The 22,356-nt window shown below is 43.8% G+C and overlaps 1 protein-coding gene across 1 annotated transcript in view; it reads right to left on the reverse strand.

The window, feature by feature from the left end:
* The window catches only part of HEATR6 (HEAT repeat containing 6), a 128,129-nt gene that overhangs the window by 61,609 nt on the left and 44,164 nt on the right, over positions 1-22,356 (reverse strand). The window contains exons 8-9 of the mRNA XM_029612529.1: positions 19,076-19,377; positions 8,839-9,016 (exon numbers count right to left, since the gene is read on the reverse strand). Coding sequence (XP_029468389.1) covers positions 8,839-9,016; positions 19,076-19,377 — 480 coding nt within the window. The remainder of the gene's footprint in view (positions 1-8,838; positions 9,017-19,075; positions 19,378-22,356) is intronic.

Genomic DNA, 22,356 nt, shown 5'->3' on the forward strand with positions numbered 1-22,356 from the left:
TTGGAATTCCAGGGAGTACCCTTCTCGAATGATAGTTAGGACCCACTTGTCCCATGTTACCCTCTTCTACTAAAGTTGGGTCGAAGTAAGTCTGCCCCCTATGTCTTCTTCCTGTGGATGGGTCTGCGTCTTCTCATTGTGGAGCACAGCCGGAGCCTGCCCCTGAGCTTGCTCCTCTCTTAATGTGCTTGTTCCAAAAGAACAGAAACCTTCCTGAAGTACGAGGTGCTTGGGACTGTGTGTTCCTGTAAGGTTTAAAATGCTGCAATCCTCTACCCTTGGTTCTTCTGGGAGAGGAGCGCTATGTTCTTTTGTTCCTGTCTTCAGGTAATCGGGGTACTGGGGATTTGCCCCATTTGTTGGCTAACTTTTCCAGTTCACTCCCGAACAGGAGAGATCCCTTAAAAGGCATTTTGGTGAGGTTCGCCTTGGAAATCACGTCAGCCGACCAGTTTCGGAGCCATAATTGTCTTCTGGCCGCCACTGCGGTGACAACACCCCTGGATGATGTGCACACGAGGTCAGCGTTAGCATCGGTGAGGAAGGAGACCGCAGGTTTCATCGCTCTCCGGGTGTGGTAGCGTCTCTGGAGAGGATCAAACAGGAACGTGCCACCAAGACGCAGCAGGAGGCAATTTGTAGCGTCATTGCTGAGTCAAAGGACTGCTTAAGGATGGCTTCCAGCCTTCTGTTTTAGGCGTCCTTCAGTGCCGCTCCTCCCTCCACAGGGATTATTGTGCTTTTTGACACAGCGCAGATCATAGTGTCCACTTTAGGGAAGCATAGGTTCCTTGGCCGTGGGTTCCAGCGGGTATAGGGCTTCTAGTGCCTGTCCCCCTTTAAAACTGGCCTCTGGAGCATTCCATTCCAGGTCAATCAGTTCCTTGATGGGCTCCAACATAGTACACCAACATGGGATTCTTTTTTGGTTCTGCTGTAGGTTCCTAGCCTGGGAGACCCAGTGTCTTCATAGTTTGGGACACAAGGGCTGGTAATTCGTCCTTGTGGAAGAATCGGAGCATGGTGCGGTATGGCTCCATCTCTGGAGGGATTTCTCCTTCTTCCAGGGAGTCTGTTTCCTCAGCTGAGGTGTCTGGATCCCCATCCAGGATGGGGATCCAGACACCTCAGCTGGTTAGAGAGGCATGTCTCGAGAGCCTTGGGAGGTGCTGGGAAGGGCTTGTGCTTTTGGCAGAGTTTGAGACAAGTGGATAGCCGGGGCTGGTTGCGCCTGGACAAAGGTTTACAGCCCTTTGAAACATTCCACCCGGGAGAAGGTTCCTGGGTACATGTTGATGCCAGGAGGGATTGTAGTGGAAGCCCCGGCGGAACTTTCCTGTGGGGGTGCCGAGTTGGACATAGTTAGGTTCGGGGTGCCATCATCAGTGGTTCCAGATCCCTCTTCTGGCTGTGGGAGGTCCTGATTTGGTTCTCTCTGGTTCTGTTCACACTGCTGGCACCGGAGGGATTCTAATTCAGGCTGCACAGCTCTCAAGTGGCAGGCTGGGCAAAGAAAGGGTCCCTTGGCCTTCTTGGATGGTGGTGCCATTGTTTGTGCACATATAGGTCTTAAAAAACTCGTCCGTGCGAGGGTTATGCGCACGGATGCTGTTAGTTGTGCATGTCGAGAGCGCAGAAGTTATGTGCCGTACGTGCAGGCGATGGGCTTTGTGCGCATGGCACAGTTATGTGCGCAGTTGTGCGTGCCGCTATGCACACAACTCAAATATACGCACAGTTAAGTGTGTATCCCTACGGACTCGCTCAAGTTAGGCGCCTCGGGCTTCAGGCCTGCTCCGCGTGTACAGACAGCGAGGGGGGGGAAGATGGCGCAGATGACCACGATGACAAGATGGCGACCTCCCCCCCCCCCCCCCCCGAAGGGTCTCCACATGTGTGGACCCTCACACCAGATCGGGGCCTAGCCAGACAGAGGCTGCTCAACCCGATTAAACCTCGGAGGAAGGTCGGTATGGCTGTTCGAGCCTTGGAGACTTAGAAATAAAGGCTTCTATCTTACCTCGTCTCAGCGCTTACCAGTCGCGTGCCAGGCAGTATCCAGCTGCAGGGGCAGAGGGAAATACCTTCACCGCCGCGCTCAAATCTGCACCCGCTGCCTTTCAGCAATCCTGGGGGCTACGTCCACGTCGGGAATCGGCTGGCGGACTAAGGCTCCCTTCTGAGGGATATCGAATTGACCTCGGGAAAGTCTCGAATGGGGGAGGGACCGTTAGCCCCGTTTCTCCTGCGGTGAAACCTATCTTCTTAAAAGGTAAATTTTCTTCTTTCTTGTAATGTTACACTATTCTCTTTTGGATATTGTCCGCATCTGCTATGGGAGACGGAGAAACACTGAAGAGCTAAGCATGCTGCACGAGTATATGTAGGCTGACGTCAGAGTTGAAATCTGACTCAGTCTCCCATCTGCTATCAGGAGAGCACAATACCCATTGGTCCCGAGTCCATCTGGGACTCGGGACCATCCATACTAGGAAAGAGAAAGTGACTGCATTGGCCAGGAAAAAAGGCCAAATTCTGTGGAAAGATCAGAAGGTGGAAGTGTTCCAGGATTTGTCTCTGATCACCATTCATAAATGCAGGGAATTTAAGAATATTATTGCTATCTTGCAGAAAGAAGAAATTAAAAACCAGTGGCTATTCCTGTTTGATATTCAAATTTCATCCCAAGATACCTCCACTAAAGTGAAACTGATGGAAGCAGCAGTGGATTTTGTGCACAGCAAAGGTGTCTCAGTACTCACGGGAGAGCTTCCAGCGCATCCTACTCCCAGACCAGGGAAGAAAGATGGCCAACCTAAATGGCAGAGGGTGCCAGAAACAAGTAAGTGCCTTTGGAGACAGCAAGAAATTCCCTAGTCATCTGGAACAGTGCATGTCTAAGGATAAGACTGATTCTGGACGATACTAGGAGTTGAGAAGTCGAGGTTCTAAAGGGCTCTTAAGGTTCCTAATTTTGGCGGGCTAGCTTAATACATACATCTGCGGAGAGATTAAACAGGAGTATAAGATTCATGTGTGTATGATTTGGTAAATTTAGACTACAGGGGAGGCCTGAGTGGAGTATTGGGGTTGATCACCTATTTGGATGGCATTATTCTTCAAAAGGGATAGTATGCATCTAAGGGTGGTTAGATGCACTATGGGGATGGGAATATGGGAAGGGAGGTTGGAGGGGGGAAAAATGGGGAGGGAAGGAAGGGTTAGGCAGAATGAAGATGGTGGATTTCCAGGATATGTTAGACCTCAGAATGTACAATGAGATATGAGTAGAGTGAGTGCTATGAATGGAAGATGTCAGTGTGACTAGGCGACAGAGACATAATTCTATTTATGTATCCAAGGGGGGGGTCTTTAAGATTTGAATTCCCATATTAAAAGAAAATTGTTATTGAAAGAAGCTGAGACCCTAGGCAGACAAAGTGAGAAGGGTTTTGATTCTTAGTTGGAGGGCCCAACATCAAAACATACCAATGATCCTGCTGGCAGTGGATGCTGAAAAGGCTTTTGACTTATTCCAGATTTTACACAAACTGAGTTTGGGGGCTGGTTTCATAACATGGATCAGAGCCCTCTATGATCACTAAAGGATCTATCAGGGTAAATGGGGGATATTTAGACTTATTTACAGTGGGCAGAGGTACGAGGCAGGGTTGCCTGCTTTCACCTTTATTGTTTGCGCATTCTCTAGACCTGTTTGCAGAGACAGTTAGATGTGACAGTGCTATTAAAGGGATAGATGTTTGCAGGAAGCCATGTAAGGTGACCCTATTCGCAGATGATTTTATGTTTACCATTTCAGATCCCAGTAAAATCTCTTAATATGCTTCCAGCAGAAATGAGAAGGTATGTATTAGTGTCAGGGATTAAAGTCAATAAAGACAAATCAGAAGTTTTAAACTTAACTGAGGATTTGGAGAGGACTCTACGACATCAACTTCCTTTTAAATGGGCAAAAGGGAGTCAGAAATATTTGGAAGTCCGGCTGGGGGCAGATTTAAAAGCCCTATATAATCTAAATTATGGCTCACTAGTGGACAGAATTTTCAAGGACTTGGAAGGTGGGATCGTACCTCATTATCTTGGTTTGGGAGAATTTCTGTCATTAAGATGAAAATGCTTTTGAGATTTTGCTATCTTTTCCAAACTCTACCAGTGGCAATACCGGCTAGAGTGTTGCAAGAATGGGAGAGGAAGCTTCTTCATTTCATTTGGAAAAGAAGACTTCCCCAGGCGGCTTGGGAAGTTCTATTCCAATCTGAAATCCAGGCAGGTTTAGGAGTACCGAAATTGGCTTTTTATTATGCTTCCTATGACTTAAATGCACATATCCTGCATAACACAGAAGACCAGTTTGCCCATTTGTACCAGAATACTGTGCTGCCACGGATCCTACTCAATTTCTGGTCCTCCCCATCCCTCTCCCACCAAGGTCCCTTTGTGGCTGTCCCATGTATGCTTGAATCTGTTACTGTTGTGGCTTCTACTACCACCCTTGGATGATTGTTCCAGGTATCCAATATCCTCACTGAGAAAAAAAAAAAGTTACTTCCTCAAATTCTTTCAGCCTTCCTCCCTTCAGTTTTCCATTATAAGGAATACGCAGCCTTCTGGTACTTTACTGAAGTCTGCTAGTTATCTGCACGTGCCCTCCTATCTTCTAGAGCAGTGGTTCTCAACCTTTTTCCCATCGTGACACACCTGATGGACAACACTCACATGTGTGACACACTGCTCATTACAATCCATGGCAGAAATAAAAAATAAAGGCCCAGTATTATTTTTATTGTTAAGAATGACACAAGGGAAAGATACATATTCTCTCAACAGAAATTGCATAAATAGTAAACATCCCACACCAAAACAGCACCAACTTCCAGCATTCAAATAGCAACCAGCTTACCTAAGAAAAGGCAATACTGAAAATAATACACCAGGCTTTAAAACACCAATATACCTCCCATTTGGAAAATGGAACAAGCCAGGCTGCTATACAGCCCTACACAAACTACATGCTAGCAGTATACCTCACCTCAGTAACATGTGCCAGTGCTTCACCTAACAAATAATAAAGAGACCATAAAGAATAATTAGAAACATGCAGGCAAAAACTGAACTGAAAACCGCAACAAGCCAGAGAGACGGTATGCAGTGTAAGAAAGGAAAAAGAGAAACATCACCAGTCCTCATAAAACAAAGAAATATAAAACAATAGCAGTAAAACCACACTAATAAAAAGAACAGATTTCAAAACAGCTGATGAATGAAATATCCCCATTGGTTGTATATCCGCTGTTGCTGGGGAAGGATGGAGGGGGGGATGGGGAGACATTGTTTGAAAACAGAAGTGATTTGATGATATGTCTGTCAATAGTTATAGTTTGTGATATGATATTGAAGTTTATTTTGTAACTGCTTATTTTTTAAATCACTTAATAAAAAATGTTTAAATACAAAAAAAACAAACCAAAAAAAAACCCCTCAAATAAATTTCTAGACACCAATAAAATATTTCAAAACAGCAGACACAAAGACCAAATAATTAAAAATGAGATAAAAATGCTTTGCTCTCCATACCCAGGAATGTTTGATATCCAGGTGCCCTGAGATTGTTTTGAATTAGCAGGAGGGGGAGTTTGCTTGTAACTTTCTCCTCTCTCTCAGGCACACACAAGCTCTCTCACACTGGCTCGCAAGCACACACATATATTTATTTATTTGGAACTTTTATATACCGACATTCATGTGCAAAAGAACATATCAGATCGGTTTACAGCAAAACGAAAAAGCATAGGTGAATGCATTACATCGAACAAAGGGTATGGGTAACTGGGATCAAAACGGGAACAGATAAATACTAAGCTCTTCCTGAGAGCAACAAACTGCAAAAAACAAAAGCAGCATACAATGTCACAATACTATGATACATCACAGAAGACCAGCATACAATGACACATTACTATAATACAGCTTATTATAATACAATAGATGAATAGGGCTGACAATACTAGAAGATTATGACCGAGGGGGCAAAACTAATGAGGGTGGGGCGAACGTGGGAACAATGCGCAGTTACAATGGGGAGGGATCAGTCATGGAGATAAACCAAATGAATAGGACAAATAAAATTGAAGGATTAGAAGCATAACCTGTCTGCGATGCTATGCCTGGGTTAGTAGAGCGAGGAGCTTAACAGAGAGAAGGTCCTGAAGGCAGGTGAAAAAGGTTGAGGTAAGGGGCATCTGGGATTAAGGAAAGGCTTGACTGAACAGCCAAGTTTTGAGTCTTTTTTTGAAGGTTATCGGGCATCGTTCTAGTCTGAGGTCTGACGGGAAAGCGTTCCATTGAGGTGGGCTGGCAGTGGAAAGAGCTCGTTTCCATAAAGAGGATTTGGCAGGGGGGGGGGGGGCGTAGAGAGTGTCTCTAAGCAGATCTGACCGGTCTTGAGGATTGGTGAGGACGAAGTGGGATATTTAGATCGAGTGGAGTGATATTGTGGATGGCTTTATGGATAACCATTAGGGCTTTGTACAAAATTCTAAATTTGATAGGAAGCCAATGAAGGTTCCGTAGGATGGATGTGATGTGCTCTCTTTTGTTGGACTTGATCAAAATCCTGGCTGTAGCGTTCTGCAACATCTGTAAGGGTTTGATGGTGTTGGCTGGGAGACCGAGGAGAAGCGAATTGCAGTAGTCTATTTTTGAGAAGATGATGGATTGAAGGACTGTGCGGAAGTCATGGAAGTGTAGGAGGGGTCTCAACTGTTTTAAGACTTGTAATTTAAAAAAGCAGTCCTTTGTGGTGTTATTGACGAATTTCTTTAGGTTCAGCTGATTGTCAACGATGACTCCGAGGTTTGTCACGTGGTGGGAGAGGGTTGATTGGATGGTGAGATGATTGTTGTATACTGCGTAGTTATCATCCTGAGAGATGAGGAGTTCTGTCTTGTTGGTGTTCAGGATTAGGTTGAGGCTAGTAAGAAGGAGGTTGATAGATTGGAGGCAGTTGTTCCAGAAGCTGAGTGTTTTTGTTAGAGAGTCCCTAATCGGGATGAGAATTTGCACATCATCGGCGTATATGTAGTGGGTTTACTTTAAATTCGAAAGGAGCTGACAGAGTGGAAGCAAGTAAATATTGAAGAGGGTAGGGGATAGAGAGGAGCCTTGTGGGACTCCCAGGGTTGAGCTAACAGGGTGGGATTCTTTGATGTTGATTCTGACCTTAAAGAATCTGTTGTTAAGGAAGGATTTGAACCAACTTAGTACCGTACCCTTGATGCCCATGTCAGATAGCCGATCCACGAGAATTGAATGGTTCACAGTGTCAAAGGCAGCTGATAAATCGAGGAGAACGAGAAGACAAGGTTGTTTCTTTTCCAGGCTTAGGAGAATAGTGTCTGAGAGTGAAATTAGGCTCTCAATCACACACACGCTCTCACACAAACACGCACACAGGCTTTCAAACACACAACACATGCTGTCTCTCTTAAACACAGTCTCTCATTCACACACACGCTCTCAGTCACATATTCTCTCACCTACACAGGCTCTCAATCGCACACAGACACATGCTCTCAATCATACATACACATGTTCTCTCTCAACTTACACATACAGGCTCGCAATCACACACATGCTGTGTCTCACACAAAGGATGTCAATCACACACAGACACAGGCTCTCTCTCATACACTTACACATATAAGCTCTCAATCACACACTTGCATCCATGCTGTCTCAAATACACATGCTCGCTCATTCACTCACTTTCTCTCCCCCCCCCCACCCACCAAACAACAACTGGTGGCAGCAGCAGCAACAGCCTCCTCTTCTTCCAACCCTCGCGACCTTGAGAAAAAAAAAAAAAAGTGTCCCATTGGCTGCGAGGGCTGACATTGTTTCTCTTTTTACTCCGGCCTGATGCTGCCTGCACTTGTAAATTACCATGGTCTCTTCTTCCCACACGCATGGCAGCTGCACACCACTTCCTTTTCCGGGGCACGGGGGTGGGAAGAAGAGACTGTGCTGCTGACTCCAGCTATCCTGTCGCATTCCACCTGGGCTATTAGCATTTCAAGCTCGGCGGAAGGAGAGTTGGCATCTTACCGGGGTAAAGGAGAGCAGCTGGACCAGTGAGGGACTGGGAAATGTGGCGATACACCTGCATGTTCTTCACAACACACTAGTGTGCTGCGACACACCCGTTGAGAACTGCTGTTCTAGAGAGAGTACATCCTTAGCCCCTTCCCTCTTGCCATTAAGGCTTACAGAACAAGTCATGCATCATTTTGATGGCCCTCCTCTAAAATGTTTCTGCCTGGGGTCAGCCTGATGGCTCAAGAGTAGTGCACGTCACATTTGCCATTCTCCAAAGCACCATTTAAAGTCCCTAAAAGCTGAGGGAGCCTTGGCCATCACTCAATAATGATACTTCTAGACAAACATAGGCTGTAGATATACCAGGTTCCAGAGAGACTAGTCTGATGCTCCTGGCCCAGAACTGTCACTGCAACAATTGGGATGAGGTAGGGAACCCTGTGTAGTTGCAAATGAAGGTTCATGTTATCAGAGTCCAATAGAGACCAGTGCTGTTTCAGCTGTAGCAGGACGAAACTGCCAGACTGAAAAGTGTCAAAAAAAAAAAAAAAAGATGCTCCTGCTATCTGTGTCATCCAAAATAAAGTATAAGCCAAAAGATTTCTATGTGAATCCACTCCATGGTTTTACAAGCTGCTTTCTGCTACCCCAAAAACATTTGTATGGGAAGCACATCATAGAGACAACCCTGGCTGCAGAAAAAGATTAGCAAGATTCTCTTACCTTTGGTGAGGGGTCTTTTAATGCAATGGTCATCAGAGAAACAGACTGAGGGCTTCCTATTCCTGGCGTATCAGGTACAAATGCAGACCAATAGCCATATAGAACTTTTTTCTCTATCGATTTTATGGTGGAAAGGAAACAGGCTAAGGACGCTTGTCGAACCTTGGCTTGATAGGATCTTAAAAAACAAAAAAACAATATATATATTAAAAAAAATTTAACTAAAGTATTGCAACAATATGTACATATAATGGGGACAATTTTCAAACTGTGAGCATTGGGATGAAGCCAGTCTATGCTTTTTACCTGCTGGCTTTGCTCCAATTCTCAAAGCCAAAGTCCGTGTGTACAAAGTGTATGTGATCCTGCTTTCAAACTGCTTGAAATCATGCATGTAGAGTTGAAAATGTAATTTATATGCCTGCTTTTCTTTCCCTGACCAAAACATGCCACCAGGAAGGCTGAGAAGTCTGCACTTGACTTTCAGCCACACTTTCAGCCTGATGCAATAAGATGCACATTAAAACAGGCAATCATATTGAGTGCCCATTTTTCTTAACGCACTCACAGCCACCTCTCCTGGGAACCCGATGCTATATTTTAATGAGCTGCTGCATTAAAAAAGGTTGCGATAGGGAAGAGTTATGTGCACAATAGCAAGGGGCGAAATCATCCAGAATTTTTTTTTCATCAATATACCATTATTCTTAAACACCGCAAGCAATAGGTATTTCCCTTATCGTCCTGTCAAACAAGTCTATATGAATGGGTTATGTCCTCTGGCCAGCAGATGGCGACAGATCAAAAGCTCAATGCTGATGTCACTCCCCATATAAGGGTCTGGTGCTGCCTTAGCTACTTAGTATTTTTCTCAGGCTCAGCAAACGTGCAGATGTATGAATCGGTGCTGCAGCTACACAGAGCAAACATGAAAAAGTGGCCCCAGGGCGACGGCCTTCCATTGGTCACTTTCCCTAGGACAGCTAGGGCTGAGAGGGGCTTTGCCTGGGACAACAGTCCTCATAGGGCTGATTTTCTCCTCCCCAGAGCAACCAGTAGGGTTGGCTCACCAGGGACTCATAGAGCTTTAATCACTGATACAGGAGGGTTGCACCGATGGCTGCCTCTCCATCCCCTCCCATGCAACCTACTAGAAGCAAGCACTGGAGGGGAGGTCCCAGTGGCAGGCGTGGCAGATGCTCCCAAAGCGACAAGCCTCACGTGGCTCTGGTTTCCCTGGTGGAGCAGGGTGACAGGGTCAGTTATGGCACTGTTTCCCTGGTAAGGCAGGAGCCAAAGAGATATAAAGAAAACACTGCAGGTAAGTCTACACAAATCCTGTTGCTGCTCCTGTGACTGGATGCAAGGCACTTCACCCTCTATTAGCAGGATGTATGCACTATACTTTAAAAGCAAGGTTGGCTGAGCTCCCCTGTTCATGCTGGAACCCTGCAGGGAGACAGCTGGGCCAGTGCTGGTTGCACAACAGATTCCAGTGAACCAGAGGGCCTCAGTAAGGAGCAGGACAGTGGCTACTTGTGTAGAGTACTAGCCCTAATAGACAGGGGATCCTGAGTTTAGATCCCAGTAGTATTTATCTTCTCACTTCACAGCAAAGACTCATTTTTGTTTAAAAAAGAAGAAAAAAAAAAAAAGAAAATCTGGAACAAAGTAGCTCACTGCAGGGTCTGAAGCCATTGACTGGCATAGCTGTGAGAATCTCCTTGATGAGTACATCACAGCAACAGCAGGCAAACCCAATTAGAGGTGGAGCAAGCGAATAGCATCCCTAATTATTGGGCTTTGCAGCTGGGGGCAGGGGATGCTACCTGCCTTGCACTCCTGAACAGGTAACTGGTAGCCTTGGTTACAAACGATTTTTGGGATCCTGGCTTGGCTTCAAGTTCAGTGCCTTATAGTATGCCAGCCCCCCCCCCCCCCCAGAGTCCCAGGGGTAGGGGAGACATTTGAGGTTCAACAGAAAGAGCTAAACCTCCAAACCCCTGGAAGGTATATATACCCGGTTTGACCAGGCTCAACAGTTTCTTTACTGTTTCATTGGTGCTAGCAGTAAATATGTGGACATATATACATCCACACACATATATACAAATGTATGTATATAATCTACAAAGAGTTATATAGAGGTTGTAAGTATGTATTTTCTGACAATTATTACTCATTCTCTCCCACACTCTATTGGAGAGGTGCCATCGCGAGGGCAACAGTCTGGTCTATAAGGACGGAAGCCCTATGGCTTGCAGCTGGCAGATGCCAGGCACAAGGGAGTGCTCCTCTCCCACTCTCCTTCTGAAGGAGGCAAGTGAGGGAGCTGCCGGTGGAAATTAGCGGTTTATCCTGGGAGTTTGATGGGGAGGGACTTCCTAAAGGGGCTGGTAAGATCATTATTTCAAAAGCTATAAAAGTAATGTTGGTTATGAAATATGGCAATCCACTTTGAGTGGAGGTTGGTAACTGTGTAAAAAAAAAAAAAAAGAACTGTGCACAAATTATGAGTAAGTTTGCTTCAGCAAGGTGATGGAGGATTTTTTTCTGACTCGAATGCTCTCCCTATGTCTAACCAGCTAGTATTCTTGTTCCCACAGGGAGAAAGTTCCCTAGGGTGAGAAACTGAAGTCAATACAGGAGCCTGGCCTTCAGCTAGGAAGACCGTAGCTGGCAGAGAAGAGTGGAATGCTCATGGATGCCCAGGCAGATAGGAGACTCCGTTTAACCTATATTTTCCTGCTCTTATTCTCTCCCCAGAATACTATGGAAGAGGATCTTGTGTCTCAAATCCTCCTGTGTTGGGTCCAACATCCCTCAGGGAAGGCCAGAGTGAACTTTCCCGCAGGAGTTATTCGACAGATGGGGGAGGTTCGGAACTTCCTTACACAGGGGCCCAGATGGGGAGTCTGACAAAAGAGAGGAAAGTAGGAGGGCTTTCCCCTTCTCAGGGCCTCCCATCTGTCCCAGTCAGTGGGGACTTCCCTCACTGGGAGACCATTGCCAAACCAGGGTTTTCCATGGTAAAAGAACATCCTAAGGTCTGATCCTAAGTAGATGGAGCATCCGATAAGGTCCCCTCTGCTTCCCCCACCAACCAAATCCTGGTTGGGGAGAAGAGGGCTGGTCCGGAAGGTTTTCTTTTTCTCTCTTCCTCAGAAAATAGAACATGACATGAGATGGGGCAGGGGCAGGCATCCGTCGCCCTTAGCTAGTAAGAACTCTCAGGTGCCAGGATATTCCATCACAGAAGCTCAGGGAGCCTCCCCTCCAGGTGAGAGAACAATGTAGGGGGAATTTCAGTACCAGGAGAGCCCTATGGCCAAATGGGGTTCAGATGCCCGCTCCTGGAGCTCTCAAGGATAGCAACAAGGGGTAAATGGGACTCCAGATACCCGAGGGGTAAGAAGCAGAGAAGCCTTCCAAAATCTGGAGGAAAAGTAGTTCTTCCTTTAAGTACCCTAGACTATTTAAAAGCACTTATATATTACTTATCTGGAAAATTCAGTGCTAAGCAATGTACAAAATAGGGCTAGATTTCAAGCAGGGATGAGTGAAGTCCTATGCTTTCAGGTGAGGATCTCAAGAGTAACGAGTCCTTCCCGAGTGTCTGGTTATAGAAGTCCGCACCATTACCTCTAGGAGAGAGTGGATAGAAACTCCCCTTCAGAGTGTGGTGGTACTTCAGATATGAATAGGACTAATCTGGCAGAAACAGGAATAGCAACACTAGGGCAGAACTAAGGTGGTCGGGTCCAAGCAAAGGTCAGCCATGAGCCATCCAGAGATTCCCCCGATGGACGTAAAAGCCCCAAAAATATTGTCAGCTAGCTCAAAATGAGCAGCCTATGAAATAGGAGCTAAGATGCCACCTTATTAGCTGGGAGCAAACCAAGAGAACAAGAGGCTATCACATACCCTGGTAGGTCAGTCAGATTGTGTCCATGAGGACGTTTCCCCTACAAGGCTGAGCAGCCACTTACATGACAAAAAAGATTATCATACATAAGAAGTCAAGAGTTGACAGACTGGAGACCTGGAAGTGTAAGGTCTGGTAGAAGGAGCCTTTTGCCCTACTAAGGGTCAAGTAAGAGGCTTCTAGAAGCGTTCCCTTTAGTTTGACTCCAATAAGCTCGTAGACAAATAAGTCCCCAGGCTTAGAAAGAAAAGCAGGAACTGGGGGTTCGGTTTAAATAGCCTGGGAGGTTCATAGCTGACTTCCAGTTTTTGGACAATTCGTCAGCCAGAAGGCCACACATTCCCTGGATTAGGCCAAAAGGGAATGTGCACACAAGGGTGTCTTTTTTCACCTTAGGCAAATAAGTCTTCCCTAGAAGAGCCATGTCTGCTCTTTCATGACCAAGGCTGTGGAGAGCAGCAGCTGCATAAGGCGGTTAAGTACTGTCAGGCATTATGGCCGTTTTTTGCAAAGGTGGGCTATGTAGCAAGCCTAAGGGCCTTGGAGCTTTTTTAAGGCCTTACAAGAAGGAAAGCATGATGTGCAAGGTTTACAAAGAAGCAGAAAAGTAGCCTAGTAGCTAGTGCAGCAGGCTACAGATCACGGCCACTCCATATGGCCTTGAACAAGTCATTTTTCATTCTCTTTTTTCCCCCGCTGTGGAAGTCTCCCTCCAGGACCTCAGGTACAGACTTGGATTGTGGGCCCTCAGGAAATAGGGAGGTGCCCACAGTACCTGGAGGTAGGCCCCTTGAAGTGCTGAAAAGCGGAAGAACAAAAGAAAAAAAAATAGGACAATGTCAGGCTCTGCTTGTCCACAAGGGACTTAAGAACGAAAGCTACCTCATTCTCTCACAGTTTCTCACAGTTCTTTTGAGGAGTCACTATCACAGATTCCCTCAACTTGAAAAGGGAACTCATGCAGGACGGGATCAGCCATCTCCCCACTTTTTTCTCAGTCATAATACGCGGGGACCTTAGGTAATATTAAAGGAATGAGTATCATAGTGCCCAGGAAGTACTCCTGCTCCAAGAATAGTGTTTCCAGGAAAATCAAGAATTTTCATTACCAGATATTATGAAAATGGAAAGTCAAGATCAGAATGGTGCTTTTAGGTGACATTAACAAGTCACAGACGAGTTCAGGAGACCCACAGAGTGGTCTCTAAGATAGCGATTGCACAATACTTTAAGTAAGCAATCATGGCAGCATATATATTGAAAGCAATGCCTTGAGGATCGCATTACTAGAAAACCTAGGAATCAACTTCTTCTTATATGCAGACGAAACAATTCTATATCCCATGACAAAACATTCGAAAAAACTGAGTCATCGCTGTCAACATATATGAAAGCCATACAACAAAAACTGAAATTGTGTGGTTAAGGAAAGATAACACGATAATCAATCCACCAACCTAGACCTAGGATTCAATAATATTACTCCTTCAGATCAAGTACAAGACCTCGGAATTCAGATAGACAAGAACTTCACGATGAAAAAAACAAACTAATCAAAACAGGGTACTCCAAGCTACATTGACTGAAACCCTTGTTAACAATACAGGATTTCCGCATTATCTTATAAACCCTTATATTTTCAAACTTAGACTACTTCAACTCTCTTTTACTAGGCCTACCTTTGAATCTACTAAAACCATAAGAACATAAGAAATTGCCATGCTGGGTCAGACCAAGGGTCCATCAAGCCCAGCATCCTGTTTCCAACAGAGGCCAAAACCAGGCCACAAGAACCTGGCAATTACCCAAACACTAAGAAGAACCCATGCTACTGATGCAATTAATAGCAGTGGCTATTCCCTAAGTATAATTGATTAATAGCCATTAATGGCCTTCTCCTCCAAGAACTTATTCAAACCTTTTTTGAACCCAGCTACACTAACTGCACTAACCACATCCTTTGGCAACAAATTCCAAAGCTTTATTGTGCGTTGAGTGAAAAAGAATTTTCTTCGATTAGTCTTAAATGTGTTACTTGCTAACTTTATGGAATGCCCCTTAGTCCTTCTATTATTCGAAAGTGTAAATAACTGAGTCACATCTACTCGTTCAAGACCTCTCATGATCTTAAAAACCTCTACCATATCCCCCCTCAGCCGTCTCTTCTCCAAGCTGAACAGCCCTAACCTCTTCAGCCTTTCCTCATAGGGGAGCTGTTCCATCCCCTTTATCATTTTGGTTGCCCGTCTCTGTAACTTCTCCATTGCAATTATCTTTTTTGAGATGCGGCGACCAGAATTGTACACAGTATTCAAAGTGCGGTCTCACCATGGAGTGATACAGAGGCATTATGACATTTTCCGTTCTATTAACCATTCCCACTACAGCTTCTTCAAAATGCTTCCGCAAGACTCTTGCTAGGAACAAGGAAATGTGATCACATTACCCCCTCGCTGATCGCCCTGCTCTGGCATCCTGTACAAGCCAGAATTCACTATAAAGTTCTATCCCTAATATTCAATATCAACAATATTAATCCATTTTTATTAGGAGTATCAATTCAATACGACACACCACAGAGAGACCTAGGATCATAAAACAAAGGACTACTAATGGTACCATCCACTCGGACCACACACCTAAAGCAAATAAGAGACCGAATGTTCTCCACAGTGGGTCCCTTGATATGGAACTCATTTCCAGAGTCAATACCTCTAATAACCGACAGAAAGGACTTCAAGCATGAACTGAAAACTTGGCTCTTTAGAAAAGCATACAATTTAAAGTAAAAGACAAAACAATGTGACTAGAGAGAGCAATAAGCAATGAATGATGTGAAGTGCATTGTTAGCAGGACTAGAACCTTTAATCTGTTAGATCAACCTAGAAAATCCGTGAATATGTAAGAATACATAGTAGCTAGTGCAATTTCCTAGAATATTTATGATTATGAAATATGTATACAATGCAGAATCATACTAGTATAAAAAATGGTATATAAAACATTTTAAATAAATAACACAGAGTATATGACCACTGAACATGAATATATGTATGAGGATTTTGTAAACCATTGTGATCATCTTATGGAACAACAGTATTGATGGTATATAAAATGAAAGAGAGAGATATAGATATCTATCTATAGATAGACATGTAGATAAGACATATGTGGAACAGATATAGAGATTAGTGAAAATTGGGGGGTTTTTTGTCCTTATCCTCAAGGGAAAAAAGTCCAACATATTTGCTTGTCCACACAGAAAGCAGCAATCCTAATTGTGAGCATGGAGCAAGAATTCTTCCTCCTGGGCTAGTGACCAGGGTTCAAACGACGGTGATGGTATCAAGTTTTGGGTTACAATGATGATGTGGGAAACAAAAAACTAACAATTGCCTTTGGGTGTTTTTAGCTATGGCATGAAATACTGAGGAGCTAAGGCAGCACCAATCCCTTATATGGGGATTGATGTCAGCATTGGTCTTTTGATCTCTGCCTCCATCTGCTGGCCAGATGACATAACCCATTCATGTAGACTGGTCTGTCAGGACTAAAGGAAAGCCAATTAGCAGGTAAGATCTAATTGAACCTTAAGAATAAGGGAGGAACCACAGAGGACACTATTTTTTTTTTTATAAAATTTCTCCTGAGCCCTTGACTCACAGATTGATTTAACACCCGCTCCAGGGCCTAGCAATTTTCTGTATTGGAGGGTAATAGCTGATAGCCTCATCTACATGGAATTTACATGTGATGAGAACTATCTGCTTTGCGATTGTTTGGGCGCAAGTCTTGGACACGATAATCTCCTTGTTAGTCCAGCACATCCAAAACGCATGTCCAACTGTGCATAAACCTATGCATTAGGCTGAGCGCACTTTATTGCATTGGTCCTGAGAGCATGGAATTTGCAGACGGCCGATTTCTGTGAGTAGGAGTGCTTTTTACCTGCAGAAATCACTATGAAAAATTGCCCCTCCCTATTAATTAACCAGTTTACTAACCCACGGTCTAATTCTGGTCACACTGCAATGTTTTCATGTGGAAAAAATAATACAATATGAATTACAAAATAATACTGTGTACGCATAAACATAGCCACATACAATTTCAAAGTTCAGAAATCAAAGTATTTACAATTAGGATATCCCTGGTAATTTGTCTACATGTGTGGACTGACACTGCAGATTTGACAAATATATCTGGATGATAAAAACACTATGGGGATATTTAATAGCAAGTTGCTTCAATGGCATGGATTGTTTATTCCATAATGCCAATCTGGCTATGTGTGGCTAGTACAGAAGGATACTGGCTCTCGATGCCTAATACTTATCCATTGGCAATCCTATAAAATAAAAATCGGTATCCGTAATGCTCTGGGCAGCTTCCTAGTGGTCAAAGCAAACCTGCAGGACAGTTAGGGCCCTTAGAAGGCTGCACTGGTTCCTGTTTCTTTGCAGGCAAGAAAGACAAAGACACCAGTTCGAGGGAGGGTAATAGCAAATGGAGGAGCCACAGTGGTGGCACAGCAGAGAAGGCCACATAAAAGTATTCTGCATAACATGGAAGATATCAGCAGATAAGGGCCAATCTTGTTATGGGTTCGACAGTTGCTTGGTTTTGATTGTAAATATTACTATCCTTATCATAAAGCTAGTAGGTAACTGTACAGAGCGGAAGTTACTACCCTTAAGAGAAACATGGTATCCTGCACAGAGGGGCAGATACTACCTTAAGCTTACTGGGCAGACTGGATGGCCCATCTGGCCCTTTTCTGCTATCATTACTATGTTACCACTCTGCCCATTTGTAGTTACCTACTATACTGCCCATCAATCTCTGGTCTTCCTTGCTCCCCCCCACCAAGATCCTGTGTGTCTGTCCCAAGCATGCTTGAATTCCATCACTGATTTAGCTCCTTCCACCTGACTCCTTTCTTCTATGCCATCCTGCTACTGTGGATCCCAATGCCCTCCGCTACTCTTGTCAAAACAGATGCCCAAATTGGCTCTCCCATTTGCACTTGCTGTTATCTCAGCCCGACGGGAGACAAATCATGGCCCTGCAGCTACTGAAACTTTTTTGTCCCATAGGTTTGCTTTAACCATAAGAAAACCTCCTTGCTGTGCTGTGCACTCATTCCAAGGCTGTGAGCTAGGAAGCCTCCTACAACATTACAGATAAGACAGAAACTGACTTGTTATACAGGATTGAGTTATTTAGAATTTTTTTTCTAGACACATATTTGGTGGACATTCAGTGTCTCTCCTGTTCTCCTACAAACAGATAAGTCAATGCAGTGCGTAAGAACAGTGCACTGCAATTCAGCGTACAATTTCCTAACGCACAGGCTAACTTTTTATTTAACTCCTGAGCAGTAAGCTAATGTTATGCTAATGCATCGGGAGTTAAAAAGTGTTTAGATACAACATAGCTGAGTTAAAATGTGCTGGATGCACGTTTTAACTCAGGAACACGGGGGAGGGGGAGACAGCAAAAACTAGCTCAGGGGATGCTGAGGAGCAGAGAGAGGGGATTCACGGCGAGGGCTTCCTCTGCTGTGAATTGCAGCTTTCAGCCGGCTCAGCACTAACTGTCCACAGCTCCCTCCCTCTCTTGCACTGCCAGAGGAAATAAGAGCAGCCACAGAAGACTCCCGACTTCCACTCCCTCCCTCCCACCCCCATATTTAAAAGCAACCTGCTGAATCAGGGCTTTTATCTGGTGACTTTTTGGGTGCAAACAGCCTGTTTTCCCTCAACTCTGGAAACGTTACTCAACCTCTGACCAGGAATAAAGTTTCCAGCATTAAGAAATTGCAGGTTAAGCCAGCCATCTTCCTGCGTCGGGGAGTACTACTTAATGCCCTCATTTGCACAGGATTTCCATGCGAGGGCGCTAAGCAGTACTCCTGTTTAGAAATGCTCATTTTCTGTACACAAAACTCCTTGCTGTAACAGCAGTAAGTTTTGCTCGCAAAAAACGTATGTTAAGGTGCAAGCAGAATGCATTCGACTGAATGCACCTTTCTGCATCAGCCTGAGAAATAGCTCCAGGAGGTCCAATTGTCCCAAAAAGGATTTTTCTGTTCTGTGCATGCGACAAAAATCATTTGCTCATAGGGACCAGCATGTCTTTAGAAAGAGTCTGATGATGGTTTTCTTTTTCCACTTCAAAAAAAGATTTAGCACTTTTGATGCTAAAATAAGCTAGAGGTATAGATTTTCTAGACAACATAATAGGTTACCTGCAACAGACTAGTTTTCAAAACGGACAACAAGAGACAGGTTTCTGTGGTAATTATTTACCTCAGTTTGCTTTGTATTGCCCCTTCGGCATCAGAATACTCAGACTCGCTGCTGCTGACTCGTTTCCAGCTGGGACACGGCTGATACATGGGCGATATGTGTTCCGGCCCTGCAGCTAAAAATGGGGCTTTCCCTGGAGAGCTCTGGGGCCTTAAATATAAGGTGTCATGTACATCCTTGGCACTTATCTTCAACTTTGTCATCCCAGGCATCAGACTGGCTTCTTCCCCATCTTCTGCTCCTTTTTTCTCTTCACCCAGCTGACTTTTCTTCTGTTTCCCTCGTGATTTCTTCCTTTTGCTCTGTTTGGAAGAGGAAAAGGAAACGTGCAATGTACTGTGAGGAAATTAGACCTAATACACAAAGATGTAAACTCAGCATGACTGAAATAAGAATATTAGGTAGCTATTTTCTTATTACCAGTATGTACCCTTTCTTCTAGGAGGAAGAGATATACAAGAGTGCCACCTACCGGCACACAAGAGTAAGTGAATATCTACCCAACTCTGTCAAGAAGAGATAAGAAGAAAAAAACAACAACATTTTATTTCTGATTTTGTCAGTGAAATATCAACTTTTTCAAAATCTGTCCAGTAAGCAGATAACATTATATGCAGATTTCTGGAGATTTAAATCGTGCAGTAAGATAGAAATAAACTTCAAATTCTGGTGTCATCAATGGCTATCTTAAAACTGAACAGGTCAACAAATCATATAATCATGGCTTCCAAAGGAAAATTGGTTCTTACCTGCTAATTTTCGTTCCTGTAGTACCAACGGATCAGTCCAGACTCCTGGGTTAATTCATCCCTGCCAGCAGATGGAGACAGAGAAAAGCCTCGCTGACACTGCTTGATAAGCCCTGGTGCCACCTGCAGTAGATCAGTATTAATCTGTACCCAAGCCGAAAACATCAAGTGCCAAAAACTTGACAAAAAACTTGCAAAAACCTTGAAATGTATGAACAAACAGAAGTATGCTGAAAGGATTATAGCTGAGCGGAAGACTCTCCCCCTTCAACCCGGGCGGGTTCTGGACTGATCCATTGGTACTACAGGAATGAAAATTAGCAGGTAAGAACCAAAATTTTCCTTTCCCTGTATGTAGATCATACTGTAGATCATACTCTTTTTCATTATCTGCTTAATTCTCCTTTCATACCTTGATTAGAATTCAGCATATCATCTTTAAATCTATAAATTACATTGGCAACAAGATTCAAGTCAGCTGATTCGTGTAAGGGAGACGAGAATAGATCCCAAGCTTTATTCATCAACAGGAAAACAAATTGAAATTGTAATCCAAAATCTCCACAAACCCTGGAACCTCAACAGATAGTGTTCCCTGATCCTAAAGCCAGCTTCGGGTCAATAATAAGCCAGTTTACTGGCCCTTGAATCTTCATCTTCTTTGGAGCACTCGAGTAAGCCTCTAATATTCTCTCTATACCACACAAACAGATCAACATGCTTCTTGGTTTCCCTATCCCTATACATCACCATGTTTGCCATGGCGAATACTCCATACCAATCATCAAGAATCAACATAAACATCAAACTAAGCCTCTCCCACAACACTACAACCGTCATCAAAGGCTAATTCCAATAATGATTTCACCAATCACACAATTCCTCGGCCTTTCTCTGTTATCTCTTACTCTATTCAATGCTCAATCACTTTCAAAAAAAACTCATATCTTAAACGACTACCTTACTGAAGTAAACCCAGATATCTGTGCAATCACAGAAACGTGGTTTAAACCTTCAGATTTAGCTCTGTTAAATCAACTACCAACTCAGCTTTATGATTTTTTCTCCATACCTAGAACCAAAAGAAAGGGAGGAGGTCTGCTTCTCGCAGCCAAGAAAGGTCTAAGAATATCTTTACAACATTCATATACCACATCAAAATTAGAGCTCTCTTTCTTTAAATCTGATCATTTACAAATTGGCCTAATCTACGCTCCACCAGGATCTTTAGATTCTGACCCTTCACCAGTCATTGAACTCTCTGCCAAATACTTCAACCCAGACAAACCTGCCATCTTACTGGGTGATTTCAACTTACATGTCGATGCTTCACCACAATCCCCAAATTGTGTTACCCTACTCTCGGCTCTCAACTACATGGGCTTCACACAAATTATAAAAGCCCCTACCCACAAAGCAGGTCACACTTTAGACCTTATTTTCATTAATCAGTGCATCTCAAACACAAATACAATCACATGTTCACCTGTCCCTTGGTCGGACCATCAAATCATCAACACGACCTTCAAGCTTTCACAACATCCTCCACTTTCGTTCCCAAAAAACACTATTCAATTCAGGAAACCTTGTTCTACAGACCTTCTCATCAATCAGTTCACTAATGAATTATCACATCTCGATCTCTCCAACGCATCTACAGCCACCACCTCATGGTGCAACATCACCAAAAAGATCGCAGACATTACCTGCCCTTCCATCACAAAAGTAGTACAACCTTCGCCAGACAACAGGAAACCCTGGTTCACCCCAGAACTGAAGCTGCTTAAACAAGAGCTAAGAAATAAAGAACACACTTGGAGGAGAAACCCATCCCCCACAACATTAGCTATTTATAAAACCTCCCTCAATGCTTATAGGATCACCATACTGAGAACAAAGAGAGATTTTTTCTCAAAAAAAATACATCATTTCATATTTGATTCAAAAGCACTTTTCTCCTACGTTTCAGCTCTCACTAAACCATCACCTCCTACCATTCCTGATGATCAAGCACTCAACAAAGCATCAGAACTAGCAGAATACTTTAAGGATAAAATTGACAAACTGACTATCTCTTTCTCATCATCTTTTTCATATCCCCCTTTCCCTCACATTACCTCACCTCAACTAAATACAACGCTGGAAACTTTCGAGACCACTTCAGCACTTGAGATAGAAAACATACTTAAAAAAATGAAACCGTCATCTCATCCCTTAGACACAATTCCTACTAACCTTCTCATCGCAATAAGAAACTCCATATCAAAACCAATTGCAGACATCATTAACTGCTCTCTCTCCCAGGGTCTAGTTCCTGACCAACTTAAATTAGCCATTCTCAAACCTCTACTTAAAAAACCTAACCTTCCAACCACAGATCCAGCTAACTTCCGCCCAATAGCTAATCTGCCATTGATCGCCAAAATTATGGAAAAGATAGTCAATAAACAACTATCTGAATATTTGGAAGAAAACAACATTCTTGTATCTTCCCAGTATGGCTTTCGGAAATCGTTAAGCACTGAATCTCTC

This window comes from Rhinatrema bivittatum, chromosome 8 (assembly GCF_901001135.1).
Source record: "Rhinatrema bivittatum chromosome 8, aRhiBiv1.1, whole genome shotgun sequence".
NCBI classification, from domain to species: domain Eukaryota; kingdom Metazoa; phylum Chordata; class Amphibia; order Gymnophiona; family Rhinatrematidae; genus Rhinatrema; species Rhinatrema bivittatum.